Source organism: Ictidomys tridecemlineatus, chromosome 7 (assembly GCF_052094955.1).
Source record: "Ictidomys tridecemlineatus isolate mIctTri1 chromosome 7, mIctTri1.hap1, whole genome shotgun sequence".
Classification (NCBI taxonomy): domain Eukaryota; kingdom Metazoa; phylum Chordata; class Mammalia; order Rodentia; family Sciuridae; genus Ictidomys; species Ictidomys tridecemlineatus.
In genome coordinates this window covers 161,010,370-161,024,974 of record NC_135483.1, presented here as the reverse complement: position 1 = coordinate 161,024,974, position 14,605 = coordinate 161,010,370, and the positions used below count along the sequence as shown (strand labels likewise).

Sequence of the window (14,605 nt, the reverse complement as noted above, 5' to 3'; positions counted from 1 at the left end):
TTTTTGAGGAATAATTATACAGATCAGTAAATACTGTGTGTAAGAAAACATTAGAAAATGTACCCTTAGCTTTGTTGCTTTTCTCTTCTTATTCACCCTCTTCTCTGTTCACCCATCTTATGTGGGATCATGGCAAGAGCTTTGACTGTGTATTTTGAAAATGAGGGATATAAGAAGAGGAGGGCATGAATTTAAAGGGCCAAAATACTGAATTCATTCTTAGTTTTGGAGAAGCTAACAAAAGAGATAAATAGTACTATCTTTTTTTTCAAAAATTGGCTTAATCCTTTTGAAATTCTGTTGTACCAGATCCTCCACTTGTTTGTACATTTGGATCACTAAAACCTATTAGTCATAGGAAACCTATTTTTAAGATACATTTTTTAAAAATATATTTTAAAAAATAGAACAAGGGGCTGGGATTGTGGCTCAGTGGTAGAGCGCTTGCCTGATATGTATGAGGCACTGGGTTTGATTCTCAGCACCACATATAAGTAAATGAATAAAATAAAGATTTATCAACAACTAAAAAATATTTTAAAAAATAGAACAAGAGATTAATTAATCATTTGTCATCTGAAGCAGGTGAAGGGACAAGGAATTAAAACTTCCTATAGTTTACTCTGGGAGAAAAGATCAGAGTCAGGAAAGAGGAATATTCCTAGGAGATATTTAGGTATAATTGGAGCAAAATGAATTGAGAACATGACGAATTATTCTGGGAGACCTTTGTTTGTATGTGTATGTAGATTAATAGTAACCAGAGCTTCTGGGGGCAGGATAAGGAGACAGCATTGCACAAGTTCATCCATTAGTGGCATCCCCCTAGTCACATCAATTGCTCCAATTTTTGTTGGACATAATTTTGTTCTTTAGTTTATAGTCAGTGAGGATGAGGAGCTTCTTGCTGAAGTGGTAATCACCATTTATGATACCTCAATTTTTTTAACACTGATAATTGCCTTACATTGATAAAATTCCTCTTGGTATTTCTTATTTGCAAACAATTGACAATTCATTTCAATAAGTTCATATGATCACAAGTGAGAGCAATTTAATGGTCCATTCTATTTCATGAGTGACAGATGAATAGGCAGACAAATCCCAAGACATGTCCCCCTTGTTCAGTGGTTTTCAGTGGTGCCCCCTACTAGGGGGCACTTGGGGTCTGTGGACTGTCTTTCATCATAATAGTGTTTGCAAAGAGTTGCTGGATGTAGTGGCTGAGCCCTGAGATGCCAAACCTCCTGCAATGATGGGACAGTCTGACCCAACAAAGAACTGTCTTGCCCAGAATTCTAATAGTATGCCCACTGAGAAATATGCCTCATTCCTGATTTATTTAGTACTCAATAAATGATGCTTTTTTTAATAAAATATAACCAGAATTTTTATATTTTAAAAACTCAGAACTGAAAATGCCTTCCTCTAAAAATGAGATTAAGTACACACATAAACACACACACACACACATCGCAGGAGCAAGCAGTTTGCAAATTTGAGGATTTATGGATTTATACAATTGAGGTAGGTAGGTTACAAAGTAGGGTCTGAGTGTGCCTGATGACTGTTGAGCTCCGTCCCCCATTCCCACGTGTTGTCTCATCCTTCCTACAGTCGACTGCCCTCACTAGTTGTCTGTCCCCACCCGGCCACTCTGCCTTCCTTTTCTGGCTAGACACTCTATTGCCACCTCTGACCTTCCTTGACCTACAACTGTGACATCTGCATTCCTCTGTGTCTTTTGCCTTCTGTAGCTCAGCTGAGGGGCATGTGGTTGGAGTGTGCAGATTGGTCCATCTCTTAAATGACCTCACTGAATTAGTTTAAGGCTAACAGCTCTACTTTTCAAAAGAAGTATTTCTTATAGTAACTCAAATTTGTGTAGTACTATTTTACACTTCAATAAAGCACTTTCACATGCTTTCTTTTTTGTTGTTTGGATAATTTTGTGAAGTAGATCAAACTTATATATAGTTTATGGATTGATGCGTGGAAGTCAGCTAATTGGATTGCTCGATTTTATATATGAAGCTCAGATGAATTAAGGAATTTATTTAAGATCCCATGCTAGTCAAAGTTGAGGCAGTTTCAAACATTGCTTTTCCTGCAACAGGTAGTCTGATCTGAGATTGGAAGGGAAGGGGCTGTTGTGTGGGTAGGTGAATGTAGATTCTGAAAGTCTGCATAGAAGCAAAGGAGTGGTATGTGATTTATTTGATACTAGTGACATCTCAAATCAGACAGCTTGGGAGTTTCACTAAAATTTCATTATGATTTCCTACTTTGAGGTCAGACCCAGGAAGCCTCTGCACATGCTCAGTTTTCTTCCCTTACAGGATGGGTTTAGGCAGCAGGAACCTCCCTGGGGAAGCCCCTCCCCCGCCACAAGAGCAGTCGCAGTGACTTTGTGAGCCAACATTGGGTCCTGACAGGTTTCCCCTGTTCAGTGTCTGTGTCAGCCTGTGTGACCTTTTTCTCTCTGTGCCAGTCACTGTCCATACCCTCAGGACAAACTACAGAAGCAGGGTGGCCCTCAAACTTGATTTTTAGAAATTATTCCTCACTATTCTTGTTGTCGTTATTGTTATTTTAATATATTTTCACCTTAAAAATATTTGCTACAACATACAGTAAGGAAACTGTCCAGCAAACTTATGCTTTTCTCTGGTGATTAAACACCCCAATTAAGAGTATTCGGTGGTGGTCCTGGCTTTGCCACTTCAGTCCTATAGCTGATCACATCAGAGTAACACTTAGTTCCCGAGTTTCTATTCTTGAATTCTTTTTATCTAAACCAGGGTTTTCTGGCTTGTTTGCTGCTTCTTCCATTCTCATTCCTCCTATCTCAGGATTGGGGACAGATCTTAGACTTGGTACCAACTGCTCAGCTGTGGGAGTGATTTACCAGTTGATCCTCCAAATCTCACTCCCACCTTAGGCCATGAGCATTCACTGTGACCTTGTGGGCCATGTACCTATAACCACTGATCAAGAGATGTTCTCATGAGTCATAGTAATAAGAAAGGCCAGGCCTTGGAGGAGGGCTGGTGCTGTCCATAGCCTTCCAAGGAGATAGGGTGGACCTGAATGTGAACTGAGCACAAATTCCAAGACGTGCAGCCCTTGTTCAGTGGTTTTCAGTGGTGCCGCCCAGTAGGGGACATCTGGGGTCTGTACCTTTCATCATAACAGTGTTTGTTATTAGCAAACAACATTATCAGCATGACAATTTTGGGCTTTTTAGCATTAAGGGGGAAAAAAAGAGCAATCCCAGCCCCTCTGAAAAACTGTTTTCTTTTCCTCTTATTGACTCCAGTGTACTTATAACTGAACCCCCTGCTGTACTGGAGATGATGTGGATTATTGTGTAAGTGTTTTTTCCCCAGAAGGATACTTTTTCTAGGAATAGGAATGGATTCAGGATGAATGCTCTGCGTTGGTGAGCTCTGATAGGATCCCAGCATGGTTGCTGGATTATGTATAGGATGAGTGCAAATGTGTAGGCCTGGAAAAATAGAGGGAGACATTTACCACCTCTTTGTGATTGCATACTTTTGTGATTAAAGCATCCTTCCAAATGAAAGCCTGAAAGTAGACAGCAAATCCGAAAAGTGTAATTAATCCTCGAGTTTCAACTGTGTTTAGGGCCAGGGGTTCTTAATCTCTAGAGATTAAAATTGAGTTTGGAGGAAAACAAATTGATGCTCTTAAACTAAAAAGCTACTTGCTTAAAATTAAAGAATAAGGGACAAAATATTCAGCTACCTGAACTTTTAAAACTTTTTTCTTCAAATAAAATATAGCAGAAAACAGCACATTCAGCCTCCTGAATATTTTCCAACTGAACATACCTCTACAACCAAACAGCACATCATCAACACCCTAGAAATCCTCTTTGGGCCCTCTGCCAGTCACTAACTCCCCCTGATGGGGAAGAGACCCACCATCCTGACTCCCCAATCATGTTTTGTTTTTTGCACTTTATACAAATGGAATCAGACTCACTTGAGTGTTAAAATAACAACAACAGCAAAGAAATCTTTTAAACACAACCATCTGTCATCTATCACAAAGTTTATATTTTTTCATTCAAACTAATTTATTATGGCTGTACCAGCTTGCCATTTTGGTGATGATACCATAGTTTTATAATTTTCTCATGGTGGACTTTTAAATGTAACCATTCAGGATTGGGGTTTATTAAGTCCACTGTAACCAATTTAAGCTCCCACCCATAGTCCTTTCTCCCCCTTGATTGATACAGTTCATTGGCTTCCCCTGATATATATGGAGCTCATTCCCTTTGGCCATTGACCTTCCTTCCCCATCTGCCCATTTGCTGAGATAAATTTACATCTCATCTGATCACTAACCAGGCCGTCCAATGGAGACCAAAGTCCTGTTTGAGGGAGTGGGAAAGAGGATGATGACAAGAACAGAAGGATCAATAGTACAACCCTGCCCCCTTCCCACACATGTTGATTCTAAAAACTCTTAAGACCTTACCTGCCCCGTCTGCCTCTTTGCCCTGCCTAGGGAATCGGTGCTATGGCAGTGGCCATGGAGAGAGTTTTACCAGCTTTCTAAATCTTGAATTTCCTCTTACTGTCTTAACTATTTAGAGTGGAGTATTTATATTTAAGTTTCAGGATGTCAAAGAGGCCACTCGTTCCTAGATTTTAATGTGGGGTACTTAAGCTGAAGTTTAGCTTCTTCTGAAACCACATCTCATGACCTCTGAGAAATCTAGCATTAGCTCCATGAGTTTGTTCAGTAAATTAGCTTCAGTAATAAGTGCTTATTAACATATGCCAGTGTTTCTCAAATTTTAGTGTTTCTAGTTTTTAGTTTTAGTTTAAAATTTTAGTTTTCTCAAAATTTAGTTTAGGAATCACTTGGAAAGGTTAAAAAGAAAAGTGAGTCCTCTATTCAGAATCTGAATCTGAAGATTGTAGTGTGTCCTAGGAATCTCCACTTTTATTGATCCTCAAAGAGATTCTCGTATGTTTTCCAAGTCCCCCTGTACCTTGAGAATAATTTCTCTAGATAATAAATTTCAAATTCTATTATTGCCATGAATCTCTTTATGTAAATAAAATCTTATGCGGAATGCCAGTGTACACCACAGATCATATTGGGGCTTCTGTGGCTAAAGTAGAGTTGGCGAGTGGTTCCAGAGTCCCTCCACTCAACGTTCCAAAGATGCTGGCCCTGTAAGGCTTAGTTAATTAGAGTTTAGTTTGGAAATTCTAACCTCTACAAAAGACATATGAGGTGATACTAAGATATTGTTGGGCCCTTATTGAACCTAATGTAAAAAAGTGTGCATCATTTGCTAGATTTTAGCATTTTAGAACTGGAAGAGGCCTTAGATAATGTTTAAATCTGGACTCTAATTTTCAAAAACTGTGGTCTGTAGGGGCTGAGGTTGTGGCTTAGCAGTAGAGTGCTTGCCTGGCATGTGTGAGGCACTGGGTTCGATCCTCAGCACCACATAAAAAATAAGTAAATAAATAAATAAAGATATTGTGTCCAACTATACACACACACACACACACACACACACACACACACACAAACTGTGGTCTGTAGAGTTGTAGTAACTTTCTGAAGTTCGTGTAGTATTATGTGTGACAAGACATGGTCAGAAACCAGGTTTTTAATCTCTCAATTTGGTGCATCATCCTAGTCCACCCACATACACCAATAAAATGCTCTTGGTCTCACAGCACCCTGATTGTGTATTTTTACAGTGTACAATCAGGATAAGAAAGTGTTAAGATTCCTGTTGTCTTCCTTTACCTACCTGAGTTTAGCATGGTTTCTTTTAAAAAGCTTTGGTTCTGTAAAATGACTTCTCCTGTGACGAACAACCAGGCCCAGCAGAGCAGAGGAACTTTAACCCAGAGATCCAGGAGGGGAGGCTGGGAGCCCTGCCAGGGGCCTGCCAGGTGTGAGGAAGTGGAGAGGATCAGCTGAGAGGGAGATACCTGGGAGGCACATCGTGGCTTAGAGCTCGGCTAGCCACACTCTATGCCCATCCCTGGCCCCTACCAGCTTCTTCCTCTGTGAAGTAGAGGCCAAAACATGAATTCCCTGAGGTTATTTGAGAATTAAAGAAAGTTCTATGATTATTATCCTCCTTATTATCTCCAAGGGACAAGTTGGAAAACACAGCATCTTTTCCTACTTAATAAAAAGAAAATAACATTTAAAAATACGTTGCTAGTTTTGAGAAGATGAGAAAGTTCTAGAGCTAAGTGGTGGGAACAGTTGCCTGGCAACAGAAATGCCCTCGAATTATATGCTTAAAAATGGCTAAAATGTTAAATTACATATTATGTATATTTAACCACAATAAAAACATGCATATATAAAAAAGAAAGATGTAAAAGATATTAGAGCAATTATACCCTTCAAAATAAGTGATAGGTACAACAGAGGCCTAACCCTCCCACAGGCACCTCTCTTGATTTTCCTGGATGGATGGGTATTGATCACTTGGGTAGGAACGAATATGCAGTTCATCAGTAAGCCAACAGCACAATAGTCTTTACACATCCAATGCCAAACACCTGCTTGGAGTCAGCAATATAGAATTTGTTTTTATGGAGACTTAAGTAGCAGTATCAATTTGAAGATATGATATTTGATAGGGATAGTCTTAACATATATTCAACATCCCATGTTCTTAGAAAGCAAACTTTTGGTCCTATTATCTTATTCATCCTATTGCACATAGAAATATCTTTACTGAAAAACAAGTTAAAAGTTATCTCTGGCTTTTGTAGAAGGGGAATACAAGAAACATTTTTATAGCATTACGCCATTTTAAATCATTTGTTCCTTTATTACATGCTACGTGCAAGGGAACAGTGGTGAATATATTTAGAGAACCTGTCCCCAAATCCCCTGTTTTGCTACCCTTATAGCTCTAAACAGGCTACATCCACATCTTGTTTGGTAAGTCCTGTTTAGTTACTTCCAAGAAAAAGTTCCATCTGTGAATTTTTTTTTTAACTTTCTTTTGTCAGGAAATGGAAAGTATGTAGCAATGTGTTTTCTTTTCTGCCTGAACTGCCAAAAAATTTAGAGCCAGAATTTAGTAATAACCTTATCTAAGACACTTGGCAGCATTTCTTTCTCTTTCCTTTAGTTTGCTTCTGTTCTTTTTTTTTTCCTTTAATTTCTAATTGACCTATTCTATGTTTTTAAAATTAGGAGCTATTCTAAACATTGTTGGTGAAGGAATGATCATTTGTTTTCATGTGAACTTGATTTGACATAGTGTGTGCATGTATTATCCTGGCTCTAATGAGACAAAAATGAGATGAAAGTAATTCACTCTTGAAATCTATGAGATGGGAAGCATGCAAAGGGCTTTGGAATGTGGTTCCTGGAGATGCTTTCATGTCCTTACATTTGTCAGGGAAGCATAGGCGATATATGAGGTCTTTTGGAAATGTCCTATTGATGGGATGGTAGCTATTGCTCTAGATTTTCAGATATGAAGGGCAGGTTTGTTGAGAGTGTGTTACCTTGGAGCGTCAGTGGCTTTGAGTCATTGTCATCTGTGTGGTGCTATTCATTGTTCCAATTTTTTCTTTCTCTTGCCACTTGTCATAAATTACAGTGTGTTGAGATCAACAAAGATATCTTTCAACTCCCAGCTGAGGCAGTGATCCTCAGGGGCAGTCCTGTGCCTCCTGGTATCTCTCTTGCAGGTTTTCTCGACCCTAAGAACATTGTCAAAATACTTGTTTTATGTCCTTCTAGAGCAAATGATAAGTGAGGTGATCATGTGGAGAGTTTTGAGATAATTAGAGTTCTTAGGAGAAAGTGTATATTAATTAAAAAATATATAAAAATAGAGAGAGCTTCCCTCGTTAAAGACTAGATTTCTGCTCTTTTCTTGTTTCCTGTTTGAATTTCCCTTTCCAAATGCAATAAGTCCCAAACATTTGCCTTCTGAGAAGACAACTCATGCTCTGTGTATTTAAATGAGGTAACGGCCTCCTAGAGAGTCACAGGGGTGGGATGTCTAGCTCTGAAGACTGGTCTGCTCTGTTTTTACTGAACATATACTTATGTATTTTTGTTGACAGAGACTAACACACTTAATAGGATTGCTTAGCATACAATTAAATAATCTTTAAAAACTTGTATTTATTTGAGGTTGAAGGGAAGAAATTGTCCTTGCTCTAAAAATGTGTTCATCTTTGGGAAAGTGCAAATTGAAGTGTATAGATAATGATACTGCTTGATCACTGGGCTAGCATTCATTAGCTACTTTTCTTCTGAAGACTAAATTGACTACAGTTGTGTCTAAATTTATACATGGAAGTTTCCAGTTTGATTTTTTTTTTTAATCTAACCTAGGAAAAAAATAGAGAAAAATCAGGTTTGGTTGAAAATAAACACCAATACCAATTTTGATGTGACAGTTGAGAATATTAGGATGCAAAAATATACTTTTAAAGTACTGATGTTCATATATGAAGGACAAGAGCTATGGGCAACTTTGAAAAGATTCTCTACATTTAGAGGTTCTTTAGGAGACTTGTGCTATACACACAGGGTAGACTTAATAACCAGTAACAACAGTTTCTTAAGTGGACTGGGAAGAAATGCTGGATTACACAGTGAGGTATATGTCATTAGCCCCAAATTATACCATGTCAGAGAGAGAGAGAACTTGAACTTAATGAACCACATTAATGAACCACATTAGTGGCCCCAGCTCGTCCTCCTAATGCCTCTCGGTGCCTTGCTGCTGTTTAGACTGGGAGGCGCGCATTGACAGCCATGGCAGGATCTTCTACGTGGATCACGTAAACAGAACCACAACGTGGCAGCGGCCGACAGCTCCCCCAGCCCCACAGGTGCTGCAGAGATCTAACTCCATACAACAAATGGAGCAGCTCAACCGGCGGTGAGGATGCATGTTTTTGCTATTAAGGTTCTGTCTTGTGGTTGGGTTTTACCTGGTGCAAAGTATAAGACACAGCTGTCTCTTTCATCTCAGTGTGTTCTGGCATTAAAGTTTAGCTACAACCTCTTTTAATTCATAGACTCCACTGGACTTTTTTTGGTGGTTGAAAAAAAAAAACCCACATATATGCACACATTGGAAATAAATAGTAATGACCCTTTTAGACAACCCACGGCTATTGTTTTTTTTTTTATTAAATAGAACATATGTGTTTAGAATTTGAAGCCAAATACCTTTTCTAATCTCCAGAATCTTCCTTTGTGTTGCATCTTTGTTATCAACCTCTGTTTTTTCAATCAGCCATTTTTTTTTCAAGAACTAATTACAATGAAACACAAAGCTATTCTTTCCTTTAGCAATATAGGAATTTAGTTTTCTTTGGTAAAGGGCCACGATTTTAAGTTTTATTTAATACGTTAGGGAAATGTTTCACAAACAATAGATAGAAAAAAATCCAATGCCGTGAAATTCACTTATACAATTGGATGGTCCACAGGGTCAGGGAACGGGAACCTGGGGAGGACATGAGTGAATATGGGAAAGAAGGTAGTGAAAACTTTGAGGCTCGCGGGGAGCAGTTGGGTCCCACCTTTTAGAGGCTGCTGGAATGTAACTATAGACTCATGATCTTAGTTATCAGAGCATCCGCAGAACCATGACTAATGAGAGGCCTGAGGAAAATACCAGTGCTATTGATGGGGCCGGGGAGGAAGCCGACTTTCACCAAGCCAGTGCAGGTAAGAACCTTGGGTTTGTTGGATTTTATAGACTCATAAAAGTAGGAAATAAATGATTAAGAATTTCCCAGGATATGAGCTTTTCTTTAGGAGAACTCTTGATCTTCAATAAAATCTGATAATCTAACTCAAAAAAAAAAATTACCACAAACCCCTTCAATTCCTTTACCTTTTATTAGTACTATGAAAAGAATCACAAATAGAACATAAATTACCATAGTCTCTGAATCTGTGGGATAGTGGGAGAGGAATCTGATCATTTTGAAAGAGTCTAAGACTGCATTAAAGTGGATTCAATTTAGTTTTAGTGTAATTGAGAACAGTTGGGTCTTATGTATGAATTTATATTAAGGAAAATAGAAGTGATGGGGGGGTTGAAGTAACAGCAGATGATAGAGGTATTGTTTGGTTCTTATGAAACCTAGACTGAAGTGAACAGAACAATTTCCTTGAAAGCCTTTGTGGTCTGTCCTGTCCAGATTTCCGCCGGGAGAATGTCCTGCCCCATTCTACCTCCAGATCCAGGCTCACGTTGCTGTTACAGTCTCCCCCTGTGAAGTTCCTCATCAGCCCAGAGTTCTTCACCGTGCTGCATTCTAACCCTGTGAGTAGCAAATCTGGAGGAAGGTGACGGGAAAACAACTGGTCAGAGAAACCTGTGCTCACTTATGTAATGAGAGTAAGAATAACAGCCAGCAATCTGAGCACTTCACTGCATGTTTTAACCCACTTAGTCCAAAGTATCCTTGTCTTGCTGCTTTAACGACAAGACAAAACAGAAAGCCATGAAATCGAGTGGCTTAGGAACAGTGAAAATTTATCTTTCACAGTTCTGGAGGGTGGTAAGTGTAGGCTCTGTGTGCTGGCGGATTTGGTGTCAAGTGAGGGCTCATTTCCTGGTTCGCAGACAGGACCTTCATGCTGCTTCCTCACAGTGTGGAAGGGTTGAAGGTCTCTTTTTGGGTTTCTTCACTAATTCCACTCATGAGGATTCCACCCTTATGCCCTTCACCTCTTAGGCCATCTCCCACTCCATCTCCTAAGACCATTATGTTGGTGATTAAGGTTCAACATATGGATTTTGGGGGACACAGACATAGACTGACCATACATACCAACAGTGGATTCCCCTTTATGTATGGACACTGAGCTAAGTCCTAAGGGCACAAAGATCAGAGCAGGCATGGGCCCTGGGATCTCAGACTTGAAAGACTATACCAGAAAGATCATTCCATAAGTCTCTCAAGGCTAAGGGAATGGCTTGCTGAAGACATTAGGTAGAGGAAGTATGTTGTAGTGGCATGTAGTGACCTAGGATGAGGGAAACATTGCCCTTAGAAGCCCAGCTGGACATAACCCATTTGTCATGGCATGAATTAGAAGAAGCCTGGGCAAGGAGGCAAGGAAATAGAGAGGAAGGGAATGAATGGCATGGCACCAGAGGAATCACAAGCAAACTTGGCAAGACTTGGTGGGGATTGTATAGATAGAATAGAAACTGAAGGTAATCCTAAATAGTAATAATACACATAAGTAATAAATAATACATAGTTAATAATAATAGAGAAAGTTAGAATGAGGGATTGCTTAGAGGAATGGAAGGAGAACATATCAGATTTAACAAATTATATATCCTTGGAAAAACAGATGAGACGATGGGAAATGTAGAAGTTAGCATAGTCATAACACTAAGAGTTCTGAGTGAGGTCATTAGGATGTCCATATTTTTTGATATTAATATATTTCTATCTTACTTCATTGGCTTTGCTTTATAAGTATAAGCATCTGCCTGGTTTTATTCATCATTATCTCTGGGTTTATAGGTTTAGCTTGGAACAAAGACGTTTTGGGTCGAGGGTGACAACTGCTAGCACACTGGCTGTCCTTGTATCATGTGAGAGGAGTTAGACTGGCCATACATGCCAACAATGGATTCCCTTTTATGTATGGGTGCTGAGCTGAGTCCTAAGGGCACAAAGATCAGAGCAGGCATGGGCCCTGGGATCTCAGACTTGAAAAAACATCACAATGCCATGACCAGAGTTATGAGTGCAGTGATGGAAAGCTGCAGAAGACATGCTGGAGTGAGTGATTAACTCCAAGGGGAAAGCACACACAAGGAGCCGTAGACAGGTTTGCATCTGAAATAGGTCTTAATGGCTGGACTGGAGCTTGTCCTAGAATAAGATGGGCAAGAGCACTCTAGGTAGAAGGGAAAAGTACTTTATGGAACAAGACATTCAGGACACAGCAGGACTGTCTTGATAATTATTAATTACAGAAGCACAGAAATTGGATTAGCAGTTTAAAGCCAGTTTGGTGTTGTTGATATGCTGAAAGCACAGGACACTGGAAAAGTCAGCCTTGAGGCTGGAAAGGTGAGCAGAAGCCAGAGCACCTCAACCTAAACTCATGTACTCGTGTCTAGGAGGTAACAGACTTTTTTTATCAAGAAGAAAGGGCTAACATTTAGGGTTGTCACTCAACACAAAGTATCATGGTGTAGTGGGAAGAGTTTTGGACTTGGAGTCAGAGAGTAAGGCTTCCCTTTGTTCATTTGTGTTATCATTTCAGTCCACCTATATTTATTAAAAGTCTGTGATTTGGTATATTCTAGATTGTGGAGTTATAGTTGTAAATAAAATAGAGTGATAGATAACAGATGAGTGAATAAAAAAGGATAATTAATATGACGCATCATAGCCTGAGGCAACTGGAGCGGTACACTGGTATAGAGCACTTGGGCAGAAACTGTTTGAGATGTGAGGAGGGCGGTGGGGTATAGGAAGGGGACAGGCAGGCCTCCCCAGGGATCCCAGGAATATTCAAGCTGTCATAAAATGTCAAGAAGCTAGTTTGGTAAAGGCCTGTGAGCAGAACCTACTTTTTGAAAAAAGAGCTGTAGTTTGCAGGCAGGAAGGAGTTTGAGGGGCATATAATCATCTCAGATAACTGAGTGGGGATACAGAATATAAAGCTTACATAATCTGGCAAGGAATTTGGACTTTAATACAAATGGACTTCATTCTAAAATTGATTCCTCTATGTAGGTGATTTAAATTTCTAGAAAGTTCTAGCTACTTTGGGAGAATGGGTAATAAAGTGCAAACCTGGCTTTGGAAAGACAGGTGAAAAGGCTTTGTGAGGAGATGTAGAAGTGGCTTGGACCAGTGCAGTATCAGTAGACATTGAGACAAGTAAATGAATTTGTGATGTGTTTTGGATGGAGGGCTGACATTATGGTAATAGGCTGGAGTGTAGGGATAAGAAAGCATCACATAAAAATAAATAAATAAAATAAAGATATTGTGTCCAACTACAACTAAAAAATAAATATTAAAAAAAAACAAAGAAAAAGACTTTAGGAAGGAGCAACTGATTGTATGATAATATTCCAGGGATTGTTGATAAATGTTTGTTGATAAATATGTGTATATGTATATATGTATATGCATTTCTCTTTTAAAAATATATACACACATATATCAACTATAAAATTTATCTATATAAAGGAAATCTAGTGTACAGTTTATAAGTAAAAGTAAAATATGCATAGAATGCTTTTGTTGATTTTCCCCACTATTGTATCAGTAACCAACCTACAGTGGTAATGGTAATTGATTAATGGTTTAGTTCCAAGAGGGATACTTTTGTATTAATGAGTAGGACAACAGTGAAACAAAGAAAACAGGGAAATAGGGAAGTCATACTCTCGTTAATGAGGTCAGCACCTTCTTTGTTGAGCCAGATAATAGTTTTTGAATACTGGACCTGTGTTTCTTCATTTTGTTCCTGTGAGATATTCACAATGTAACAGCATGATTTGAAGTTTAGTTTGCATTAGTAGCATTTTATTTTCTCCATCAATTTCTAAGTCAGAAAAAGGCAACCAATTTTTTTCTCTAAAGGATCAGAGAGTAAATATTTTAGGTGTTTGGACCAAGGACAATATGTAAACACAGGGACCTGGCTGTGTTCCAATGATACTTTGTTTACAAACACAGTCAGGCTGATCTAAACAGCCTTCAAAACAATACATCACGCCCTGATTTGTATTTACCCTCTTCTGCACTGTGCATTCGCCCACCAAGGCCAAACTCAAGATGCTAATGACCTCACCAAGCACAGGTTCTGACTTCTCTATGTGGGCTGCTTTCTTTGGTACAAGTTCCTCATCACTTCAGTATTTCAATTAGAGGCTGGAATAACAGTCGCCAGGCTGTGGTCTAAGACTGTGGTTATTAAACTTGGAAGGCTTAAAAAAAAACAAAAACAAAAAAAACCACACATTCTTTGTTCCTTGGAGAATCTGGTTCAATAGGTCTGGAGTGGGTCCCAGGAGTCTGTATTCATTTACTTATGTAAGGTCCCTTAAGTAATTGAGATGCAATTAGGGGCTTATAATTTGGGATCTCCCAATGTTAAGACATTGCATCAAAGGACCCCATTGCCTACATCACAACTATACACCTTATAGATTTTTGACAGCTAAATCGTCTTAAAAGCGTGAAAAGTCTAAGCACCTAACTGGTTTTCTTGCTCACTTTGTTTTCTTTTTGTTGTTATCTTTCATTTTTCTATATTTGAGCATGATTTTAAAATTTCTCTGGATAGCCCATCATGATTTTAAAGTACTCTTTCTAAAGCATTTCAATTTTTTTTCTTCTTTTTACCCAAACTGCATTCATTATTGGCTAAAAAAAATGATCCATGCTGTACATCTATGCAAATCTGTAAGATTTAAATTCTGTTGGTTTAGAAGGCATATTTCCCTGACTTACATGCGGCAGAAATTAAAGCAGTTGGGTTTTTCTTGCTAAATGTCTCAAGGTAGCACTAATGGGCTAAGATTATGTAGAAGTCATTACTTGTT

The 14,605-nt window shown here is 38.8% G+C and overlaps 1 protein-coding gene across 7 annotated transcripts in view; it reads left to right on the top strand.

The window, feature by feature from the left end:
• Positions 1-14,605, top strand: part of Hecw2 (HECT, C2 and WW domain containing E3 ubiquitin protein ligase 2) — a 355,738-nt gene that overhangs the window by 246,619 nt on the left and 94,514 nt on the right. For all 7 annotated transcript variants that reach the window (XM_040294632.2, XM_040294631.2, XM_078017777.1 and 4 more), the window contains 3 exons: positions 8,785-8,935; positions 9,629-9,732; positions 10,212-10,336. In XM_040294632.2, the coding sequence (XP_040150566.2) occupies positions 8,785-8,935; positions 9,629-9,732; positions 10,212-10,336 (380 nt within the window). The remainder of the gene's footprint in view (positions 1-8,784; positions 8,936-9,628; positions 9,733-10,211; positions 10,337-14,605) is intronic.